Consider the following 20,720-nt stretch of genomic DNA (forward strand, 5'->3'; position numbering starts at 1 on the left):
GAAATGGAGCACATTGAGGAACAAAGGCCTTATTTACATTGCAACAGAGTAAGACAATAAAAGATGTCGGCACGCAAATAAGGAACTTGGAAAATAATAATCAAAAAAATCATTAAAAGGCAAAGTTTGTAAAATAATGAAGCCATCTGAGATGAAATTAGAAACCTGCACTGCCCTGGGGACAAAAATGAGTCAGGCTTGATTGTTCTGCAGGTTTTTGCACGTTGCAGTGGCACAGAAGGTAAAACTAGATTTTCAGTACTCAGTAATAGCAGCAGCTGCAGCGTAATCCTGTAACTTGAGCATGTCACAGCTGAAGCATGTATGTCTGAAATGTCATCATATTCCAACAATGATAGAAAAGCATATAAACAACAGTTATTATTTTTACTGGAGCAACACATAATTAATTGTATTTATTTTAAGTATTTTCTTTGTTTTTGTAATCAGTAATAACAATATTGCTAGTAGTTGTTAGTTCTGTTAAATAAAACCAAGAATATTAATTAACAGAGGGTGGGATAATTAATTCCACCAGCAACATAACTGCACCCGATATTTATATATTGTGATCATGTGGCCGTTTGTCCATAATTGAAATCAAAACTGAATCAAACGTGAAATGTCTTTGTGCTTGAACTGTTAAATATATAGCAAATCAGGATATTATAACAAACAGCAGCTATCAAAAGTCATTAATGATACACTGAATTTCAGCAACATAATTCTTGCACAGACAAGAAATTTTAAAAGTTATTGAAATAATAAACCAACAAGTAAGTGAAACTATATGTTTTGCATTTAAAATTTGAATATCAGACATTAGATTTCTGCTTTCTATTATCAGTTGTGAAATACAAAGTCAAATACAGGTTGAGGAGAAAATAACTGAGATATTTGTAACAGTGAATATTATTTTAGAGGGAGTAAATCTCCATCCAGTTTCACAGTGAGCTCAGAGTCGTTCATATCCATGTCTGCGTCGATCTCTGATGAACAGGGAGGTCAGTGCAGCTATCAGTAATAAACCCACCACTGTGGCCCCCAAGATGGTGGGAATAAGTCTCTTGTTAAAATCTGCCCAACACTCCACCTCTGGAACAAAAAGACAGGAGAGGAGCAAAATTCAAAGTCTTGATTAGATTTATATATGAAGAAAACTTGTTGGAAGAAATACTGTTTTTATGTTCATGCAAAGTTTGGAATGAGTTTATACAGTAGGTCTACTGATTTTATTAGTCTGCACAGTATTAATAAACCTTTAGTGGATTCTCACTGGGCCTAAACAAAGTCTCAAGGACAGTTTATCACACATCTGGGCTGGTCGTCAGAGAGAATGTGCTGTTTTTAAGTTTTCTATCAGTGTTTTTCAAGAGGCAGACATCAGATATTATATGACACATTAGAAGAATTCTGCCTAATGAGTTTACTGTCTGAGGCCAAATGCTTCAGTATTTATAAAGGATTTTTATATTTTAAATCAGAGTGTTTTTGATGCTTTTTCGAGTGCCAAACAACACAAAAGACCTTGACCAATGGTCCTATCTGTGAAGAGCACCTGATTATGTATTTCCTCATTTTGACTTAATTTCAATTCAATTCAAAATATTTGACCCCTGGGGGCAATTCAAAGTCACATAGAGCAGTAGCAACAACTGTAGATTAGTAGTAGCAGCTATGTAGCAGTTAAAATAGGCTAAAATGCAATTAAAAATAGAATATGCTGACATGAAGAATAAAAGTAATATACTGTATTGAGAAAATTATTGTATTGGATGAAACATAGTATGGAGGGAGGGTTTTTTTTATTCCATCAGTGCATAGCAGCATTGGTAAGGGTTTCAAATCAAAATAATGTTCTTGATCCACATATTTAGCTTTTAATGTATCTGCTTTGATTTCTTTGATCTGTCAGAATAATTGCTATCTGGTGTAGACATTTAGCTCATCTAAACGTGCTGATTTACTTGCAACTGAGAAAATAGCCCAGATTAGTTCAGTCACCTGGTCCATAGCCTGCTATGGGAACGCTGAACGCCTGCATCTGCAGAGGAACCAGCTTGATCTTCAGTTCAGTCGACATCAAAAGCAGATTCACAGATTTACACTTGAAGCTTTGACTGTTAGCAGCTGTGAACAGCTTCTTATGAGTGATCAAACCTGAGTAAGTCTTAACTGTTGGGAAGAAGGCGGAAGACAGGCAGAGTTACATTGTCAATGTTTTCAGGGTATTTTTTACAGATCAAAAATACCAACTACTGTTTATACTATCTACCCTCTGTCTGTCTGTCTGTCTGTCTGTCTGTCTGTCTGTCTGTCTGTCTGTCTGTCTGTCTGTCTGTCTGTCTGTTCTTACCGGCACATCCCTGGCAGACCGGCTGAGGAGACAGGTGAGCAGTCAGATTGGTGACGTAGAAAAAGTTGTTTTCCTGGGGACAAAAGCACAGACAATAGAGCTGAGTAAGAAATAAACATATTTCACCATTTGTTGTGAACATTTTGATGTAAATGTGAACCCTGGAATTCCTGAAATAGATCATGTTGCAATGACATGAAATTGCTAGAGACAGATAGTCTGCATGTCAGAGACTGTTTGGTTTCTTTAAAGAGCAAAACACAAAGTTAAAAGTTTTCTTCCCAATAAAATGCCAGTTTTCACCTTGATATTGCAACATGTCCTATTAAGTGATGACCAAAAACAAAATGTTTTTCTTTTCCATGTATTTCAAACTTTCTATTAGCAGAAAACCTTCTCTTACAAAAATATTGGTTCTTCAGGAGGCTTTCTGTTTCTCCAAAGCACCATCACCAATAAAAGATCCTCTATTTAACTGATGACTCTGCGTGGACTTCATGTGGTTCTTTAAAGTACTAAAGGTTCTTCATATTTGTTGGAATGATTTGGTTATGCAGCAGGTAATCACATAAAAATAGAGCTGCAGCTAAAAATTTAATTATTGGTTAATCTGCAGGTTATTTTTGTGTTAATTATTAAATGTTTAGTCTATAAAACATCAGAAAACAGAGATGCTAAACATTTTGAACTGCATTGTGTCTGATTAACAACCCACAACCTAGAGATATTAAATGAGTTCTAATGGACACACAGGAACACAGCAATGTTGCACATTCTTACACTTAATTTTCTTCCCCCTAAAATGAGCAAGTCTCTCAAGTCCTGTTTTAAAAATAGAACCGGGAAGGTCCAGAAAGAACTGTCCTGAAAATGGCTCCTTAAAGAATCTATTTTGGAGCACCGTTCATAGAGGAACCATTTTTGATGGCACCTTAAAGGCTTCTTTGAAAAACTGGTTCTTCTTCTGTGGTCTCACTGTGAAAATTTTGATTCTAGTTAATACAGTTACTTACAGTGAATACTTTTTTTATATTTTTCTGAGGGTTGCACAGTGTCTCAGTGCGTTAGCACCGTTGCCTTACAGCCAAAAGATCCCCAGTTCGTGTCCCGGCCTGCATGGGATCTTTCTGCATGGAGTTTCCATGTTCTACGTGTGCATGCGTGGGTTTTCTCTGGGTTCTCTGGCTTCCTCCCACAGTCCATTTCATTTCTTTATTTGGACTGGACAGTGCATATTAATGAATGTACAATCTCTTCAGTTTACACAAGGTTGTGGTTAAAAAAAAAAAAAAAAAAAAAGCCGGATTTGGCACAAGGCTAATTTCCATCCATTGTCCCAAACATAAAAGAAAAACATACAGGTTTACAGACGTATAAAAAACAACATAGTAAAAACAAAGACAATGATGATAAATGAATTCTGGCTGAGTTAAAACTACCTTTAAGTTCTATTATTTTAGTACAGTGCTTTCTGGGCAGAGCCTGCCATAAAGTGCTTACAGTTAAACTGACTGTTTTTAAAGTACTCGATTTTCTCAGTGGTCACAAGTTTGATTGTCAATCAGAAAAAAAACATGCTGAGGTTAATTGATGATTCTGAATTGTCCGTAGGTGTGAATGTGAGTGTGATTGTTTGTCTCTATACGTAGCCCTGTGATGGACTGGTGACCTGTCCAGGTGTCCCCTGTCTTCACTTTAAGTCAGCTGGGATAGACTCCAGCCCCCCACGACCCTTATAATAATTAAGCAATGTATAGATAATGGATGGATGGAAATTTTTCTCACTCTGTGTCTGTTTTTCTGCTATTTTTGGCTGAACTTTTTTTTAACTTAAAGTGTAATCAGTCTGACTCCTCTTGTACAGTGTCAGCAGGGATAGAGTCCAGCTTCCCATCACCCACTGCAGGATCACGCATGTACGTCTAAATGATGTATGTAATTAGCCTGATGCATTGTATCCTGTGCTGCCTTTGCACACATGTAATTTGTGTTTATGTTTTTTCGCCTCTGCAATAATGACAGACCTGAGTTATCTTTTTATTTTAGTATTACAGGAACATATAAGGTGTTACATTTCTGGGCAAGAGGCAGATTACTTCCAAACAGGTCATCAGTCTCTAGCAGGTCTAACACATCACAAGTATGGACAAATCAGACCTGATTGTGATTAGAGCGTGGAGGAAACCCACACAGATCCAGGAGGAACATTCAAACCTGACACAGAAATACACACATGTGGCATGTTGATTAAAGTGTGATACCTTTCTGAAGGTGAACTGCAGCCCGGCAGCCTTGTCTGGCAGCAAGAGAGACAGAACAGCAGCTTCTTCGCCACAGCTACCACTGATGATAACACTGGAGGGGTCCAGGTTGAAATACCAGGTTTTCTGAGTGAACACAGCAGACGTTTATATTTAGTTCCTATAGGTCATTATCTCTCCTTGCTTTCTTCTTTGACTTGTGCACTAAATACAAGCACAACCAAATGCTTTCCTCTGTGTATGATCCCGGCCGGGCTTTCATTAAACTAATTAAAGCTGATGGTGGTTGTACATTTCTACAATTTAATCAGTGAAACTAACTTGTGACATCTCACTGAAAGCTGCTGATACAAACAGATTTTATGCAAAAAGTGCAGATTAAAACAGAAAATTGCACTGATGTGCAGTGAGCCAAACACACAGGATGCCCACTCATAATGACCAACACTGACAGATTCACACACTGAGTGCTGAGCCAGTTGAGCTTCTGACCTTCTTCTCTGTGATGATGTACTCCGCTCCCATCGTGGCTTTGATACAGGGTTTCCCAACACGGTTATTCAGTAAGTAGGTTCCTGCACACAAAACAAACACATGCAGTCAGTTAGGAAAAGTAATGTGAGTTTTGTTTCAAGAGGGCAACGTAATCTGTAAGTTCCAACTCCTGTAGTTGGTCTCTTTCATTGGTAGTCAACTGTCTTGTCTGAATTAGTTCTCTGTGAATTCTAATAAGCAAAATGAAAGGATATGCTCACTGATTTTATCACGCCTCTGAATCAATCCCCTCAATTTAAAACTTGATATTAAATAAAAGTAATCTAACTGTTATGCAAACACTTGAATCTTCATAAAATACATTAAGGTTAATGTCCTGGTGATGTATCCTGTTTGTGCAATCTTATTTTTCTTTAAATATGAAAAAGATAAACCTTGTAATGATCAAATACTTTATCATACACGACCGTTCAAAAGTTTGGGGTCACCCAGACAATTTCATGTTTTCCATGAAAACACACATTTTTATTCATGTGTTAACATAATTGCACAAGTGTTTTCTAATCATCAATCAGCTTTTCAACACCATTAGCTAACACAATGTAGCATTAGAACACAGGAGTGATGGTTGCTGGAAATGTTCCTCTGTACCCCTATGGAGATATTCCATTAAAATCAGCTGTTTTCAGCTAGAATAGTCATTTACCACATTAACAATGTCTAGACTGTAATTCTGAGTAATTCAAAGTTATCTTTATTGAAAAAAACTGCTTTTCTTTCAAAAATAACAACATTTCTAAGCGACCCCAAATTTTTAAATGGTAGTTAGTTTCTTGTTGCATCTGTCTGCACAGTTTTCATGACGCCTTAAATTGATTCAAGTTAAGATTCATAAGGAAACATCCAGGAGCTGCAGAGTGATTAGCACTGTCACTTTGCAGTGAGAAGATCTCCGGTTCGCGTTTGGATCTTTCTGCATGGAGTTTGTATGTTCTCCTTGTACACTCATGGGTTTTCTCCTGCTTCCCCCCACAGTCCAAAAACATGCTGAGGTTAACTGGTGACTCTTAATTGTCCGTAGGTGTGAATGTGAGTGTGATTGTTTGTCTCTACATGTAGCCTTGTGATAGACTGGTGACCTGTCCAGGTGTCCCCTGCCTCTGAATTACTGTGGTATGCTCCATCCCCCTCAATATGTTACATACTAATCCAGCTTTTGTTTTAGGTAAAGATTTCATTTCTGCCCACTGATGGAGCATATATAAGTTCAATAAATTTACTTTCCAGATAACTTTTATACAGTCATATATGTCTTACAACAACTGAACATGAAAACATGAAAATGAGGGGTCTCTGTCATTGTTATTCTCTTCTTATCATTGATTACAGAATACAGTTCAGGTTTATGTAATGTCTTCTAAATACTTGACCTGTTACCTTGATGGTGATTAATGTATGGGGGATTAAAGACAGAGTGGTCTAACCCACAAAAAATCTAAATAGAGTTTTATATCATTTCTGTAATATTTTATATTCTAGATTTTAGTGGCAAAGTGGTCGAACCCACAACCCAAATATAGCATTACAGTGGTGCTTGAATGTTAGACCATTCTTGAAACTTTGAACCCATTTTTCTCAAAAACTACAGAAAGTGGGTTAGACCATGCTGCTTCCACACCCTTCATATACAGTGTAACCTTCACGTAAAAACTAAAAAGCTCCTATTGCACCTCAGCCATGATGTGGACTGATTTCAAAGCCCACAGCCCTGAGGTCACACTGCTAACCATCTAAACAAAGCTACGTAGTTTCACTTTCAAATATGCTCTTTTACAGCACAGCAGCTTCCTGAGATTCCATTGATTTTTGTGTCATTGTTTCAATGTCTTTGGGATTCCCTTTTCGATAGATAGACTACAAAAGTGATGCTTTTGTAGTTCATTTGTGTTTATGTTCTGTATTAACTCTGTTGCTGTGTTTGTGTACCTGTGGATGGAGGCTTCTCAGAGGGCTGCAGGACTGGCTGGTAGATCTGAGCCTCAGAGGACAACTCAGAGTCAGAAGAAGGCAGGAAGGAGCTGCCATGTCTCTGGAGGTGGAGTCCTGGTGGAGGATGAGGTCTGTCAGTCTAAATGTCTGGTCTATTACTTTTTTTATTTCTTAGAGACACCGACAGCATTCAAAAATGAATACACGGTTACTTCTGGTAATCCTTTGGTAGCTAATACTCTGACACTGGACACATTTTTGCTGAGAAAATTGCAGCTTGTTTTATGGCACAAAACCAACAATCTAACTATCTAACACAAGTTTGGTCAGAAATATTCTCCATTGGAGCACAGAACATTGAGGACTTTGACACAGAGCCCTTTTAAAAGTCAAAGTCACCAAATTAGGGGGACATGCCTTAGTTGATGTTGAAGTTCCAGAGAATATAAAGTTTTTAGAAGACCAGTGGTAACTAACATTTACTCAAGCTCTGAAATAGTTTTGTGGTACTTGTATGTGAGTATTTCCAATATAAGCTACCTTATGCTTCCACTCCAGTACATTTCAGAGATTAGTATTGTACTTTCTACTTCATTACATTTATCTGACGGCTTTAGTTACTTTTAAGATGCAGATTTTACACAGTGAGTAATATAACACACTTTTGAAATGCAACACATATTTACAGATTAAACCAGGGGTTTCCAGTCTTTTTTGCTTCTTACATAAAGCGGTGTGTAGCCAGGATCACATTTCAGGTGTGTAGGAGTTCCCCCTGAACTTCTCACATGGTTTGATTTCAGTAAACGTTCAGACGATCCTGCATCTCACCAAACAGGTACTGGATCTCTAAGCGCCAAAGTTAGGGGAAAAATGAATTGAATTGAACTGAAAACAGATTTGTGCATTAGGAGGTTTTTTCTTCTTTCCTCTGTCATTAATCATGTGATGAGTCCTCACATTTATCTGTTGTCTCTGCAAACAAAACTGGATATGAAGAAGTTCAAACCTGCAGCAGCTACAACAGTAACATGCTGCTGATTCACTGACGCTTCACCTTATTGGTAAATGTATTTTTACTTTATTACGTTAAGTATATTCTGCTGCAAGCACTCAACCCTTAGATGCATAAATGAGTCCAGTGAGGTTGTTTTCTTGCAATATCTTTGTAATGAAAAGTTTTGTCATTTTGTTTACCAGTTATTCCTAAAAAAATGTTTTGATAACATTCCATTTTAATTTTTAAGTTACCTTTTATACCTTTAAAGAAATTGTGATATTTGTATTACTACCCCAAGCTCTTTATCACTCATGATATCAAAAGGTGATGTAGTGCACGAACTTGGAGGGACGGAGAGCAGCAACAGTTGGAGGAAAGGAGTGGAAAAATGGCAACAAAATAGAGGTTGACATTCTTCTATTGCTGTTCTGTGTTCAAAATCTGTTATAAAGTTCAAAATAAACATATTTTGAACATGAAATCATTCTTGTGTGATCAAAAATATAATACAAACATTAATACAAATGATTATTCTGAACCAAAATGACAAAAATGACATAAAAACATAGATTCTTATACAGGTCATTTTTGACCTACTTATGGAAGAGTGTAGGGTCCAATCACTCGTGCATCTAAGGGTATTTTTCTATTAAGTAGGATTTTTTGGGGGGGGCTATATGGTAGCTGCCACTTGGAATATTAAATGTAGCAAAAACTGAAGTGAACTGAAAAATAGCATCTTGTATTTTTGGTCTGAAGTCATGACTGCAATTGTCCCATAAGGATAAATAATCATAAAGTAAAACAAAGCTGTCTAGACCATGGTCAACAGTACTTTAACATAAAAAGTACAACTTGAAGACCACTGCTGTTGTAAAACTTACATTTTATTAAATGTTCCCTTTTTTTGACACAGTGCTCCTCTCTAAAACAGCTTAATTTTCAATGACTAGTGGCATTAATGCAACGCTACATGTGAAACTGCTCTGCTCACATTCATACCATGTGTTTGCTTAAACCACAGAGTGAGAAAAATGACAAATGTGTGACCACAAAAGACCACTAAAGCAACGATCATTGTGTGGGAGAGGAAACAGTACAGCCTCATATATGGCATTTATAATAACAGGGGCAGTTACAGCAAATAGGAAAGTTATAGGGAAATATTACTCTTTAGAGAGAAATTATAACAGCACTATAAAATAAATATTGAGCTGATGCTGCAGGGTATCATGTAAGTATGAATCTGTGATGATTATGTTTTTTTAGCGGTCCTAAAAGCTGCATCCTCACACAAACTACAATGGGTAAAAGGGGTGTGGAAACTTACTGTTCACTAAAATGTGTTTTCCAAATACTGTTGATAGTGTTTTAATTACAGAAAAGAGACAAAACACAACCTGTTGAGCCAGTTTAGAGTCAGTTATCTGATGAGGCTGAAATGAAATTTGAATATTATCAAACTTACCTGGAATAAAAGCAGCTAGAAAGAAAACAGACCATCCACCGATGTGATTTTCCAGCACCATAGTTAGAAAATAGTCGAGCAGAGTAATGCTACTGAGTGCAGCCAGACAGCAGCAGCTGTGGTTTAAATGTGAAACTGTTGAACACCTAAACACCAACATGAGGCGTACAGAGGAAGAGGATTGTCATAGTAGGCAGCACACAGACCACTGCCTCTCAGCACTGACGCCTCTGACGGGAAAAAAGTCACTTTGACAGAGAAACTGTGGAGTTTCTCAGCCGCTGAATCAGAGGCAAACATCTTTTTTACTCAGTGAAAACATACCACAATAGTAAAAATGATTCCAGCTTAAATTCAATACTGGATTCTTCACTACACATCTAAAGTACGATGACAACACATAGTTCACATCAGGAATGTTACACCTGCATGTTATATTAAATGTTATATTAATGGTTTCTTATCGTTAACAGCCATCACACACACAAAATACCAGAGCAACAGCAGTTTAAATTAAAAAATTAATAAACAAATCATGTACTAGGAATCTTGTAGCTTCTAATAGTGTGACAGTTTACTGAAAACATCATAATGACTGAATGTGTAATAAAACTGTCACTTAACTTGGTTGAAGACTTAATAATAAAACACAACAATTTTATAACTTGACTGATAATTGAATAAAACTTCCTGGCTGAGAGTTGTAATTTTTTTACTGGTAATGTAACACCTTTTAGTTCACTTCAGTTTCAGATTAGCGAGTGAGTCATAATCAAAAATGAAAGGAGGAGCATCCATGATCAGAAAGAACAGCTCAGAGCTTCAGGCAGCAGAAGACAGAAGGCGGTGAGGAGGAAGAGGACACACAATTCCATTAAACTCAAACAGTGACTTTAACAAAATGTGTTTTATTTGTTTAATCTGAAAATTTATTCAAGTCCTGATGAAGAAAAAATGATAATTAATATATATATTTTTTTAAAATGCAAAGATCAGAGGGAGATATGTTTCCTACTTTCTTCTCCTGTTAAGCATCTTGCCACGATAAATAATTCACTTGTGGACCCCTTGTGGGTTTGTGCTTGTACTCAAATATACCCACAAGAGGGCAGAATTGTGCTTTGATAAATCCTCTTCATATTTTTGCATGAATGGAGTATAACAGAGTGTAACAGAGCAAATGTCAAGCCAAGGATATATAGGAAATTTGATTTTGCCATCTTTGCACAGGTTAAGTTGTGTATCATTGAAATCGCACACAGACAACACGAACACCATGTCTGAGGGCTATATTTATACGAGAGCAACGTCTGAGCACATTTCACCTTATTTCACAGACCAGCAGTGAGGAAATCAGTGGTTTGGACTAAAGGTCAACAGGGACAAAGTACCAGTTAAAACACACACAAAACACTGACCACACACACACAAAGTGACCCCTAAACATGTCCAGAGGGGACATTTCTGCTGCCACAATGAGTGCAAATCACCTCTACGTTGCATGATTCAGTGTGTGAGTGTGTGTCCATGTCAGGGTCTCTGAGCACGACGAGGGAAGCAGTTACATCTTTAATTCTGTTTCTCTCTCAGATACCGACTGTTGTATTGACTCGACAGGTAGGAGGGCAAACAAGAGAGCAAACATTTACTCTCCTTTTACCGACTGAGTGTTGTGAGCAGTGTGTGTCCTCTGTGCCCTCCTGTCCTCTGTGTGTGTGTCGATCTGTGTGTCATCGTGTTCCTCAGGATTCCTACCTACAGTTTCGGGTGATCTTCACTCGGTCGTCCGTCCCTGAGCGAAGAGGAGTCGAGCTTTTCCTCTTGGAGCCCAGCAGGATCAACAAGCAGGCCTCCACATTCAGAAGCTGTAAGAAGCAATGCACAAACCTTCATATTATGAAAGAATTTGTTTGGAAAGGTTGAAAATATTTCTTTTTCAGTCACAAATCTGAGATTGATCCAGCTAATACTGGCAGTACTGGGAGGTTATTTGGACATGAAATGCACTTAGATTTCTTTGCATAACTGTGAGTGTTTTTCTTGCAGCAGAAAAGAGCCAAAAGTCCATCAGGATCAGACAATGAGGAGTGGAGTGGGGCTGTGTGTGCTGGGCCTGCTGTGCCTCCACAGCTCAGTCTTCAGCCAGGTAAAGAAGAAGTATCAGAAACCAGAACTCCAAGCTGCTTGTCTGGAATTAAAACCTAGATGACAGTGAGAGGAACTATGTGGCTGCTAAGTTGTCGCCGCAACGGTAGAAGAAGTATTCAGTGTTCAGTCATGATCCTGTACTTAAATACTGAAGTATAATCAGCTAAAAGTATTAAAAATTAAAGTACCAACCATGCAGACTGGATAATGTGAGAGTACCATTTTCTCTGGGTGTGTGAGAGACACATGCTGCTCACTTTTAAGGTTTCTGAGTGATTCACTGAAGTCTTTGAATATTGTTCTCACTGTTCAACAACCAAAATCCAAATTAGAGAAGCTCTGTGCTGATAAAAATGTGTAAATGCTCGTCTGAGTCTGCTTCAGTTATTACCATGAGCTCAGAGCAGTGAGTGCTGTTTCTGACTTCCACATCTTAGTTTGCAAAGTCTGTTTCGGTTGTAGGAATACCTGCAGAAACAACACTGGGTAAATTAGATAAAATAGACTCCTAGTATTTTTCATTTACAGGTAATATTCAGCTCAATATTCTAGAACCAGTTAAATACAAAACAGTAAAGTAGAGTCTTCGAAGATTCAAACACACCATTATATCATAAAGTATCAGATGTATGCAGAGAAAATTGTTTCAAATATTGAGAATTATAGATTTAAAAAGTAAATATGTAGATGATGTTTTTGCTGCATTAAAATGGTCTAAATTATCCTGTTTATTATTAGCTGATCATGTGCTTTGTGTGAAATGGTACGAGCTAAACACTGTCAGTTCAGTTAGTGTTCACTGTTTCTGTCTTAAATCAAATGGTACGAGAGTAGAAGTAGCATAAATAAGAGCTCCTAAGCATATAGAATAATATCTCACAATTAGTAAAACAGCAGTACTTGAATAAACTGCTCATTTGCACTTCTTGGTCACCAAAGTGATCATCTGACAGCAGTAGATTTTAATCATCATGTGTCATTTTAAAGCTTGACTAAAGCAGACTTTGCCCTGCTTACAGAGTCCTTTTATTTTCATTCCAAATTAAATAATATCTCATTCCCACACCCTTTAAAATGAGGTATTTAAACTTGCTTTTTCTTAAGTAGAACAATTCCATATATATATCAAGGCGTTTAAGCATGGGTTTGTATGGGAAGTGTAATAGTTTTAATTGAAGTATTTCACCTGTGCGGGAAAATTTGTGCTTTTTGACATCGGGCCGTGGGCTCGACAAGTCCGAGATATGGTCATTTGCAGTAAATGTGACCTTAAAGTATCAAAAGATAAATACCTGTGAAGCAAACCTGCCCTTTCAAAGTGTTAGCATTACATATAAAACATTATAGCATTTAACTAATGCTAATCAATTAACAGGTGAGCGGTTTAATGTCAAGTTTAACTGCTTCATTTACTGCAGCTTATCTATAACAAAGCATCACAGCATTTGATCTGTGGATAAATTGAGTAACAAGTGCCAGACTATCAAAAATAATCCAAGAATTTGGCACTCGATTAAATCAGAAATGCAGTCCAGACATTGTTAATGTGGTAAATGACTATTCTAGCTGGAAACAGATGATTATTAATGGAATATCTCCATAGGGGTACAGAGGAACATTTCCAGCAACCATCACTCCTGTGTTCTAATGCTACATTGTGTTAGCTAATGGTGTTGAAAGGCTAATTGATGATTAGAAAACCCTTGTGTAACTATGTTAGCACATGAATAAAAGTGTGAGTTTTCATGGAAAACATGAAATTGCCTGGGTGACCCCAAACATTTGAACAGTAGTATGGCTGTATGCCGTTTGCAGTTTCCCTGAAGGATGATTATCTAAAAAGACCCATAGAGATACAACTATCAGTATTTTTATCAAGAGTCCCAACAGTGCTGGGAGTTTGTCATCGGTCATCTTTCTATCTTTTCTTCTCCTTTCCAGCCGGGCGTCCTGATCTTCTGTGATGACCCCTCAGTGGAGATGGCCATCAACAGCGCAGTGACCAAGTTCAATGAGAGGTTAACCACTGGACACAAGCTGGCCGTCTATCAGACACTGACAGCCAGCAAGGTACAGTGACGGCAAAAACAGCGTATCCCTCTCCAACTTCCTCAAAATTTAATGTAGGTTTTTATTGTTTGCTTATGCAGGGTTGCTGTGCTGACTGCAGGTGTAAGCGAGTTTAACTACTCCACATACAGCTGCTGTCAAACCTGTATGAATGAGGAAATACAGTTCCCATGAATACAGTGTTTGCTATAACTGACTATGTAATGTGTGAGGAAGTTCATCAGTGCTCTCCTTGATATGACGTCTGTCTTTCATTAGACATTTACACAGACGCTGCAAATCAGGCAAAAAATCAAGTATTAATGAACTTTTTTCATTCCTGACTAACTCTTGCGACAATGCATTAAGATTTTATGAGATGATTCAGTGCTCCCCACATTAACCGCTACTTGTCAGATACATGTGTAGAAATTTAGTGCATAAATAATAGAGTGAATGTGAAACATACGACGTAAAATTTTATCTACCCATACTTTACAACGGATATGTTGAATTCCGCTGTGCTAAAGACTAGATGTGTGTTAATTTAGTGGCTATTGCTCCTTAAAGGTCTGCATATTTCTGTGCTGAAAGGTGATAAAACAACAGGAACCGAAGCTTTGGGATGATTACCAAGAAATTCTAGGAAAACATGCAGTGAGCCTTTGGCCTCTGGTTCACAGCAGTCGTGTGTGTTTGTGTGTCTCCAGTCAGAGAACGGCTCAGACTCGGTGTATTCACTGCAGTTCACCAGCAGGAGGAGCGACTGTGCAGCAGGCAGCAGCAAACCCTGGACTGAATGTAACTATTTGCCATCTGGACGCAAGGTGACCATAATGGAATGAAAGATATTCATTGAAAAATATTAAGAATAAGCTCAGCTGTAAACACATGAGTATACAAAAACATTATGCTGCTGAACATCTGGAACATCACCTGTCCTGTTGTTCCTCCAGGAGCCCATTTCCTGCAATGCCACAGTCCTCATGACAGAGACGGATGCTGACACCACACAGGTGGACTGTCAGCTCGGTGAGTGAATGAATGAACGCAATGATCTCGTTAGAATTCAAGTGGCAGCAGCAGGTTATAGCTTGCAACACTTAATTACACAAGTACACGCAGCAGAATTGGCAGCAAAACATTTCTAATTAAATCATGCAACATTTTGTTTTCTCGCAGAGACGTAGATCAGAAAACTGATCTGTCTCTCTTGTACCTGTGTTTAAAATCTCTTCACCTTGGGACCTCATTTAGGAAATTAACTGCAAACCCAGTGGCTTATTTAGACCTGTCACCTCATTTGTCATGTTGGAAATTGGCCCATAAAGACTCATCACATATAATGAACTGACAAAGGTACTGAAACCAGTCATATCAACAGTTCCCCGGTTTCATCATGTATGGAGGGTTTCGTTTTTTATGGCAGGAGTCCCTTGTGGCCCACCATCAGACAAGAGCCTGTTTTTCATTAAGGAAACAGTGAGTCAGGCAGGAGAGTGTGCACTGGTGGGTGCAGGGGAAACAAAATGGGGTTGATTGTGTAATATATCAACACTGACTGCAAATAGGAAAAGCACAATGTTAACTTATCACTCCATAAAAGGCAGAGGCACAGTCAGGACTTTAATCTATTTGTCTAATCAGGCTGATGTGGGCGGACAGTAAACAGATTCTATGTTTCTCTATCCAACTTCCAAAATGTTTTGCAACTTCAAAGCTCAGCTTGGAAAACCTCTTTGTATATTTCAGGACACATATGATGCTTTTGTTTATTTTCTGTCAAATAATGATGATGTAAATGCATGTAAAGATGATCCCTGAGAGAAGAAGGCGTAAGTTTCATATTGGTAAATGTAGATACATGTACTTGCAAAACAGTGCGCTTGAGTTGTATTATTGGCATTTATTGTATGACAGCACAAAATAACTAACAATACAGGGATATAGTCAACAGACATTTGGCAAAAGAAGGATTTTAAAAGCTATGTTACCTTTAATATTTCCAGACGACATATGTTTTAAACTTTAGTTAACATCGTCGCACATTTCCTACATCTACACCTATTTTCAGGTTAATATACAAATGTTTATATATATTTATATATGTTATGTATGGCTTGTACCTAAAAGAATAAAGTTGTTTTGCCTCACAATAAGCAGGGAAAATGCATAATATTTACCCAGCAGTGACATATTGCTGTAATCTTTGCTGCTGTGGATGTCTGCACTCATAGTCAGGCTTTAACAAGTACAAATAGATTTAGTCGTTACTTCCAATTAAGAGCAATGAATTATGTTAGCTACTCAGGTTTACAGTTTAGGTTTTGGAACCCATGATGCTCACAAGCTGTGGGTGCTTCCGGACGCTGACCAATCAGAGGAAAGTGGACTTGTATGGAGGAGGGGCTCAAAGAGACAGGAGCTAATAATATTTCTTGCTTCAGTCAGAGGTTCAACTGGGCTGTGAAATATGCAATATGAGATAAATATATTTTTTTAAAATTGTGTGTCATGCAAATTGGGTTTCTAGAATTGAAATACGGAGACGGAAATTAGCATATTTTATCCCCTCTAGAACAGTATTAACTCGCTTCCGTTGGGTTTGGCCCTAAAGACACAGGGTGTCATGACTTGTAATGTGGAAAAGTACATCCATGTGCTTGTTTTTAGCAGTCTGGACTTTTGTAAGACAGTTTTTGCGGGTTTTCTCGGAAAATAAACAAGCTTGTCTTCATGCTAAACTCTGAGTAAGACAGTATGACTCTGTTTTTCCATGTCTGTCAGAGTGAATGTTTTCTGTCCTGTCCTGCTATTATATTATATTGCAGAATTTTGTAACTATTACATGTTCCATTATGCACTTTGTCTTTTGCTGATCTACCCACATACACAGGGATATTGGGGCTGTGGCTTTCTTTAACTAGTTTATTGGATTTCTAAACATATAACGTCATAGTTTTCAGGCTTATTTATTTAACCTCATTTACAGATATGGCATTTCCCTCATACATCTCTTACATTTCCTGAAACTTAAACATGTATTGAAATATAAGCTTTTGTGATATAATCATGATACTTTCTTGATTTTTTTCTCCAATATGCACTTCAAGTCTCTTGCATTTTGGGTTTCCACTCATACATCTTCTTATTCACCTCTTTTGTTTACCACAATCTTTCTCCTCTCCAGATGATTACATTGTTCCAGAAAAAGCTCAGTGTTTGGGCTGCCCCGTGGAGATTGATGAGAACTCAGAAGACCTCAGCAGTCCTCTTTATGTCTCCATCTCCAAATATAACTCCATCTCCAATTCTGCTCACCTGTTCACCCTGAACAGCATCGGCCACGCCACCAGACAGGTAGAGACTGGGTGGAGTAACAAGGACGAAATAGGGAGGATGACGTTAGAAACTTTGGTTTGTCTCCTACATACTGTGTGTTTTCCTGTAGGTGGTTGCAGGCTTCAGGTTCAAGCTGAGATTTGATATGAGGAAGACCAAGTGTGCCAAGTCTGAACATCAAGACCTGAACGAGCTGTGTGTCCCCGATGAAGAGAATGTGGTAAACATGAAGTCGAAACACAGATCAGCAAAGTCTTGATGTGATCTCATTTAACCTGATGTGCTTCTCACCGGGTTGCCTTGTGTGTTGCAGGAGTTTGCTAACTGTAACTCCACAGTGGATGTGGCACCGTGGAGACTTGAGCCCCCACAGGCCCATTTAGAGTGTGAACCAGGTGCACTGCCTCCCATGGTGAGAGCCACATTTCACAAAACTAAAGTCAACATTTTGTCTGTTTTAGAAGTCTAATTAATGAACCGGACAGAGACTAATGTCACCCTAAAGGCTGATACATGATGCTGCCTTGCTCTGGCCCCTTCTGACGTCACCCCAATCCCTACGTGATAATGCAGTACTGTTTGCTTCTCTTTGGATTCAGAGAATTGGTCTCACTAAAGCTGTCAGTGTTGGGATGCTGTGAAATAACAGATCTGCTGGGTTAGTTCTGGTTCTTGGCTGTTACACAGAGAGGTTGTAGCTGGAAGGTGAAATTCACTTTAAAGCTGCAGTGAGGCCACTTCTTAACATTTGCAAAACCTTCAAGAAGGAAATTCCAATAATTCCTTAAAAATTTCCCTTAAAAGTTTTTTTTTTTTTTTTTTTAAATCCCCCAAATTTGGCAAGAAAATTCTTGTAAATATTTTCAAAAAATTAGTAAAAATCTTCCAAGAAAATCCTAAAAATATCTAAAGTGATTCCATATATATCAGTAAAACTTCTAATATTTTCTTTAAGAACATTCACATAAAAATCAACCAAAATCCAGTGAATTTCACTGGATTTTGGTTGATTTTTATGTGAATGTTCTCGAAGAAACATTTTTAACATTTTTTTTTTCCCACCAAAAGTTCTCAAAGATTTCCCAAAAATGTTGAAAATGTGGACATCGGAAGTTTCACTGTGAAAATATATATATATTTTTTTTTTCACATTTTCAAACTTTAAAACGGGTCAATTTTGACCCACAGGACGACACAAGGCTTAAACAGCCGTTAGCAGCACTGACATTAATCTCGAGTCCTGTCTCTGGTCATACAAGTCTAATATTTTGTCATATTTCTGAGAAAACATTGGTGTATTAAATTATCTTCACTATAAGTTAATTAGTTGTAAAGTTTCTCAACATAGATTTAAACTACAACCACTACAACCCTTATACATACTGTTCAGAAAAGAAACAACATGCTCCATGCTGGCTAGTCAGAATTAATTAGGTTTAACATAACAGACCAAGAAAGGCAACTGTGTTGAGTTAATATGCAATCAGATGTCTTGATCCAGTGCTAGAAAGTATCAGTCAAGTACTTTACTTAAGTACAGTTTTGACTTACTTATACTTTACCAGAGTGTTTCCATATTGTTCTTTTTTATACTTCCACTCCACTCCACTATAGAATGAAATACTGTATTTCCCACTTCACTACATTTATTTGACAACTTTAGTTACTTTAAAATTGACAATTTAGCCCAACAGATACTATAACAAGATTTTCAAACTGAACACATGGTTAAAGATTTAATCAGTCATTTCCAACCCTTGTGACTTTTTCCAAACAGCAATCAGTAGTCAGGTCACATTTCAGAGGTTTATGAGTTGTTTAAAGCTCCATCAAAGTGATTATTTTCCCCTCTAAAATTGTCAGATGGTTTCATTTCAATACATTTTCAAATGTATCTCAACAACAAAACAAACAAAACAAAACAAAACAAAAAAAACAGCCCAACAGCTGAAAACAGATTTGTGGATCACACTTTGTGTTTTCTTTCCTGTCTGTATGTAAAACTGTCATAAAGAAGTTCAAACCTTCAGCAGCCACAACAGTAACATGCTTCATTATTAATAGTGTCATGATGTCATATAAATCAGCCACTGGGACCAAACCAGTAATATTTTAACTGCAGAACCAATGCAATTTTACTCAAGTAGCATTTTTTGATGCTTTACTTGTAATTTTGCGATTTTTACATTGCTGCATTGGTACTTTTAATTAAATGAAGGATCTGAACACTTCTTCAACCACTGTTCTTATAACATAATATCTCACATGTATCATGTTTGAGACAGAAAGTGAAATATTACAATAAAGATAACACTTCTACAATGTATGATGAGTAATACGCACACTTCACAGCCAATCCTAAGAGCCAGGCTGCACATATACTCTGTTGATGAAAGATAAAATAATATGTCAGAAGTGTAATCTCCAACTGTAAAGTATCAAAGAGGCTTTCAGCAAACGGCTTTGTCCATCAGGAAGGTTTAAATCTACTCGTTCACCCACATGTTGTACGTCTTCTCCTCAGCTGTACACCAGGCGTCGTCCTCCTGGCTGGTCTCCACTCAGAAACCTTCTCTACAACGTTCCCTCAGCCCCCTCAGCCCCCTCATCTTCACCTCCACCTCCGCCCCCACCTCCACCACCCTCATCCACAGCTTTGGCCCAAGAGGAGTCCTCTGAGGAGGACACCACGGCCCCTAAACCGACCGCCTCGGTTCTTGCTATCACAGAGGATGTGAATGACAGCCCCTTCCACTGCCCCTCCAAGCCCTGGAAAGCTTTCCATCCTGCTCCAGATGCAGCACCTACCAAGGCGACGGTGGAGGCTTCCCCACAGCCTTCAGCAGATGGAGTCTTCAGTGACATAGACCTGCTGGGATAAATCGTTCCTCAAGGGAACCATATTCGTGTTATAAAACCAGTCTCACTTGTCATGCTCTTCCAACACATTTTTTTCCCCTTTTTTTCTTTTGCAGACAAGTTCTCTGCTACAGTAAAGGGATTTCTTTTTGGAGGGATCATCTTCAGGGATGTTAACCAGATTTAAATGATAAAAGCAAATGGTTACGCTAAGAGAACAACCAGTTTGAGTAATAAATGAAGAAAAGGGAAAACAAGCCAATTTCCAGTCCAGTAACTCCTCAGAAAGCACAGGAAGAAAGGGCTGAAATGATGATAGAACTCTAAACTTTAGAGCTCTTCTGTTAATTACTGGTTAGGTGGTTAGGTAATTCAGCTTCCTTTGAGTAAATCTACTTAGTGGATGATTAAGTTCCCCTGAAAGGGACACTGGAAATCTGTCATTCTCAAAAGGGAAAACTCTCAAACGAGAAATAAAACTGTGTTCTGTTTGCTGGTTTTGTGTGTCAATTTAAATGCAGCTCACCAATAATGCCTTGAAATGCTTTTCTTTCTTTGAACATTTCCAATAACCACCTACTGAAACAATATTCAAAGGTAGAGTTCTGGGTGTTTTCTCCCTGACATGGTGCCCTAATACTTCCTTTGACAAAGCTCCTTTCTAAAAAGGAATAAACAACCTGATTAACCAGCAGCTGGAAACTGAAAAATAACGCAAAATCAAGAATTTGTGTTGCTACGGGTTGGAAACAG

General features: G+C 37.9%; 2 protein-coding genes across 3 annotated transcripts; one reads left to right on the forward strand and one right to left on the reverse strand.

The window, feature by feature from the left end:
• Positions 1–13: 13 nt before the first annotated feature.
• Positions 14–9,691, reverse strand: lamp3 (lysosomal associated membrane protein 3). The gene is made up of 6 exons (XM_055004877.1): positions 9,570–9,691; positions 7,099–7,215; positions 5,110–5,192; positions 4,618–4,743; positions 2,357–2,429; positions 14–1,095 (listed from the first exon to the last, which is right to left on the reverse strand). Exons 1-6 carry the CDS (start codon positions 9,628–9,630, stop codon positions 956–958), a joined length of 600 nt encoding a protein of 199 aa, XP_054860852.1. The 5' UTR covers positions 9,631–9,691; the 3' UTR covers positions 14–955.
• Positions 9,692–11,269: 1,578 nt separating this feature from the next.
• Positions 11,270–20,458, forward strand: kng1 (kininogen 1). Of its 2 annotated transcripts, none has more exons than XM_023298879.3 (9): positions 11,270–11,436; positions 11,619–11,715; positions 13,659–13,787; positions 14,477–14,593; positions 14,723–14,798; positions 16,957–17,126; positions 17,218–17,328; positions 17,422–17,520; positions 19,633–20,458. In XM_023298879.3, the coding sequence occupies exons 2-9, from the start codon at positions 11,650–11,652 to the stop codon at positions 19,987–19,989; spliced, it is 1,125 nt and encodes a 374-aa protein (XP_023154647.2). In that variant the 5' UTR covers positions 11,270–11,436; positions 11,619–11,649; the 3' UTR covers positions 19,990–20,458. The 2 variants fall into 2 exon arrangements, with proteins under 2 accessions (XP_023154647.2, XP_023154645.2); XM_023298877.3 differs by having other exon boundaries at positions 11,271–11,436; positions 11,616–11,715.
• The last annotated feature ends 262 nt before the right edge of the window (positions 20,459–20,720 follow it).

The sequence above is a fragment of the Amphiprion ocellaris genome, chromosome 2 (assembly GCF_022539595.1).
Source record: "Amphiprion ocellaris isolate individual 3 ecotype Okinawa chromosome 2, ASM2253959v1, whole genome shotgun sequence".
NCBI classification, from domain to species: Eukaryota; Metazoa; Chordata; class Actinopteri; family Pomacentridae; genus Amphiprion; species Amphiprion ocellaris.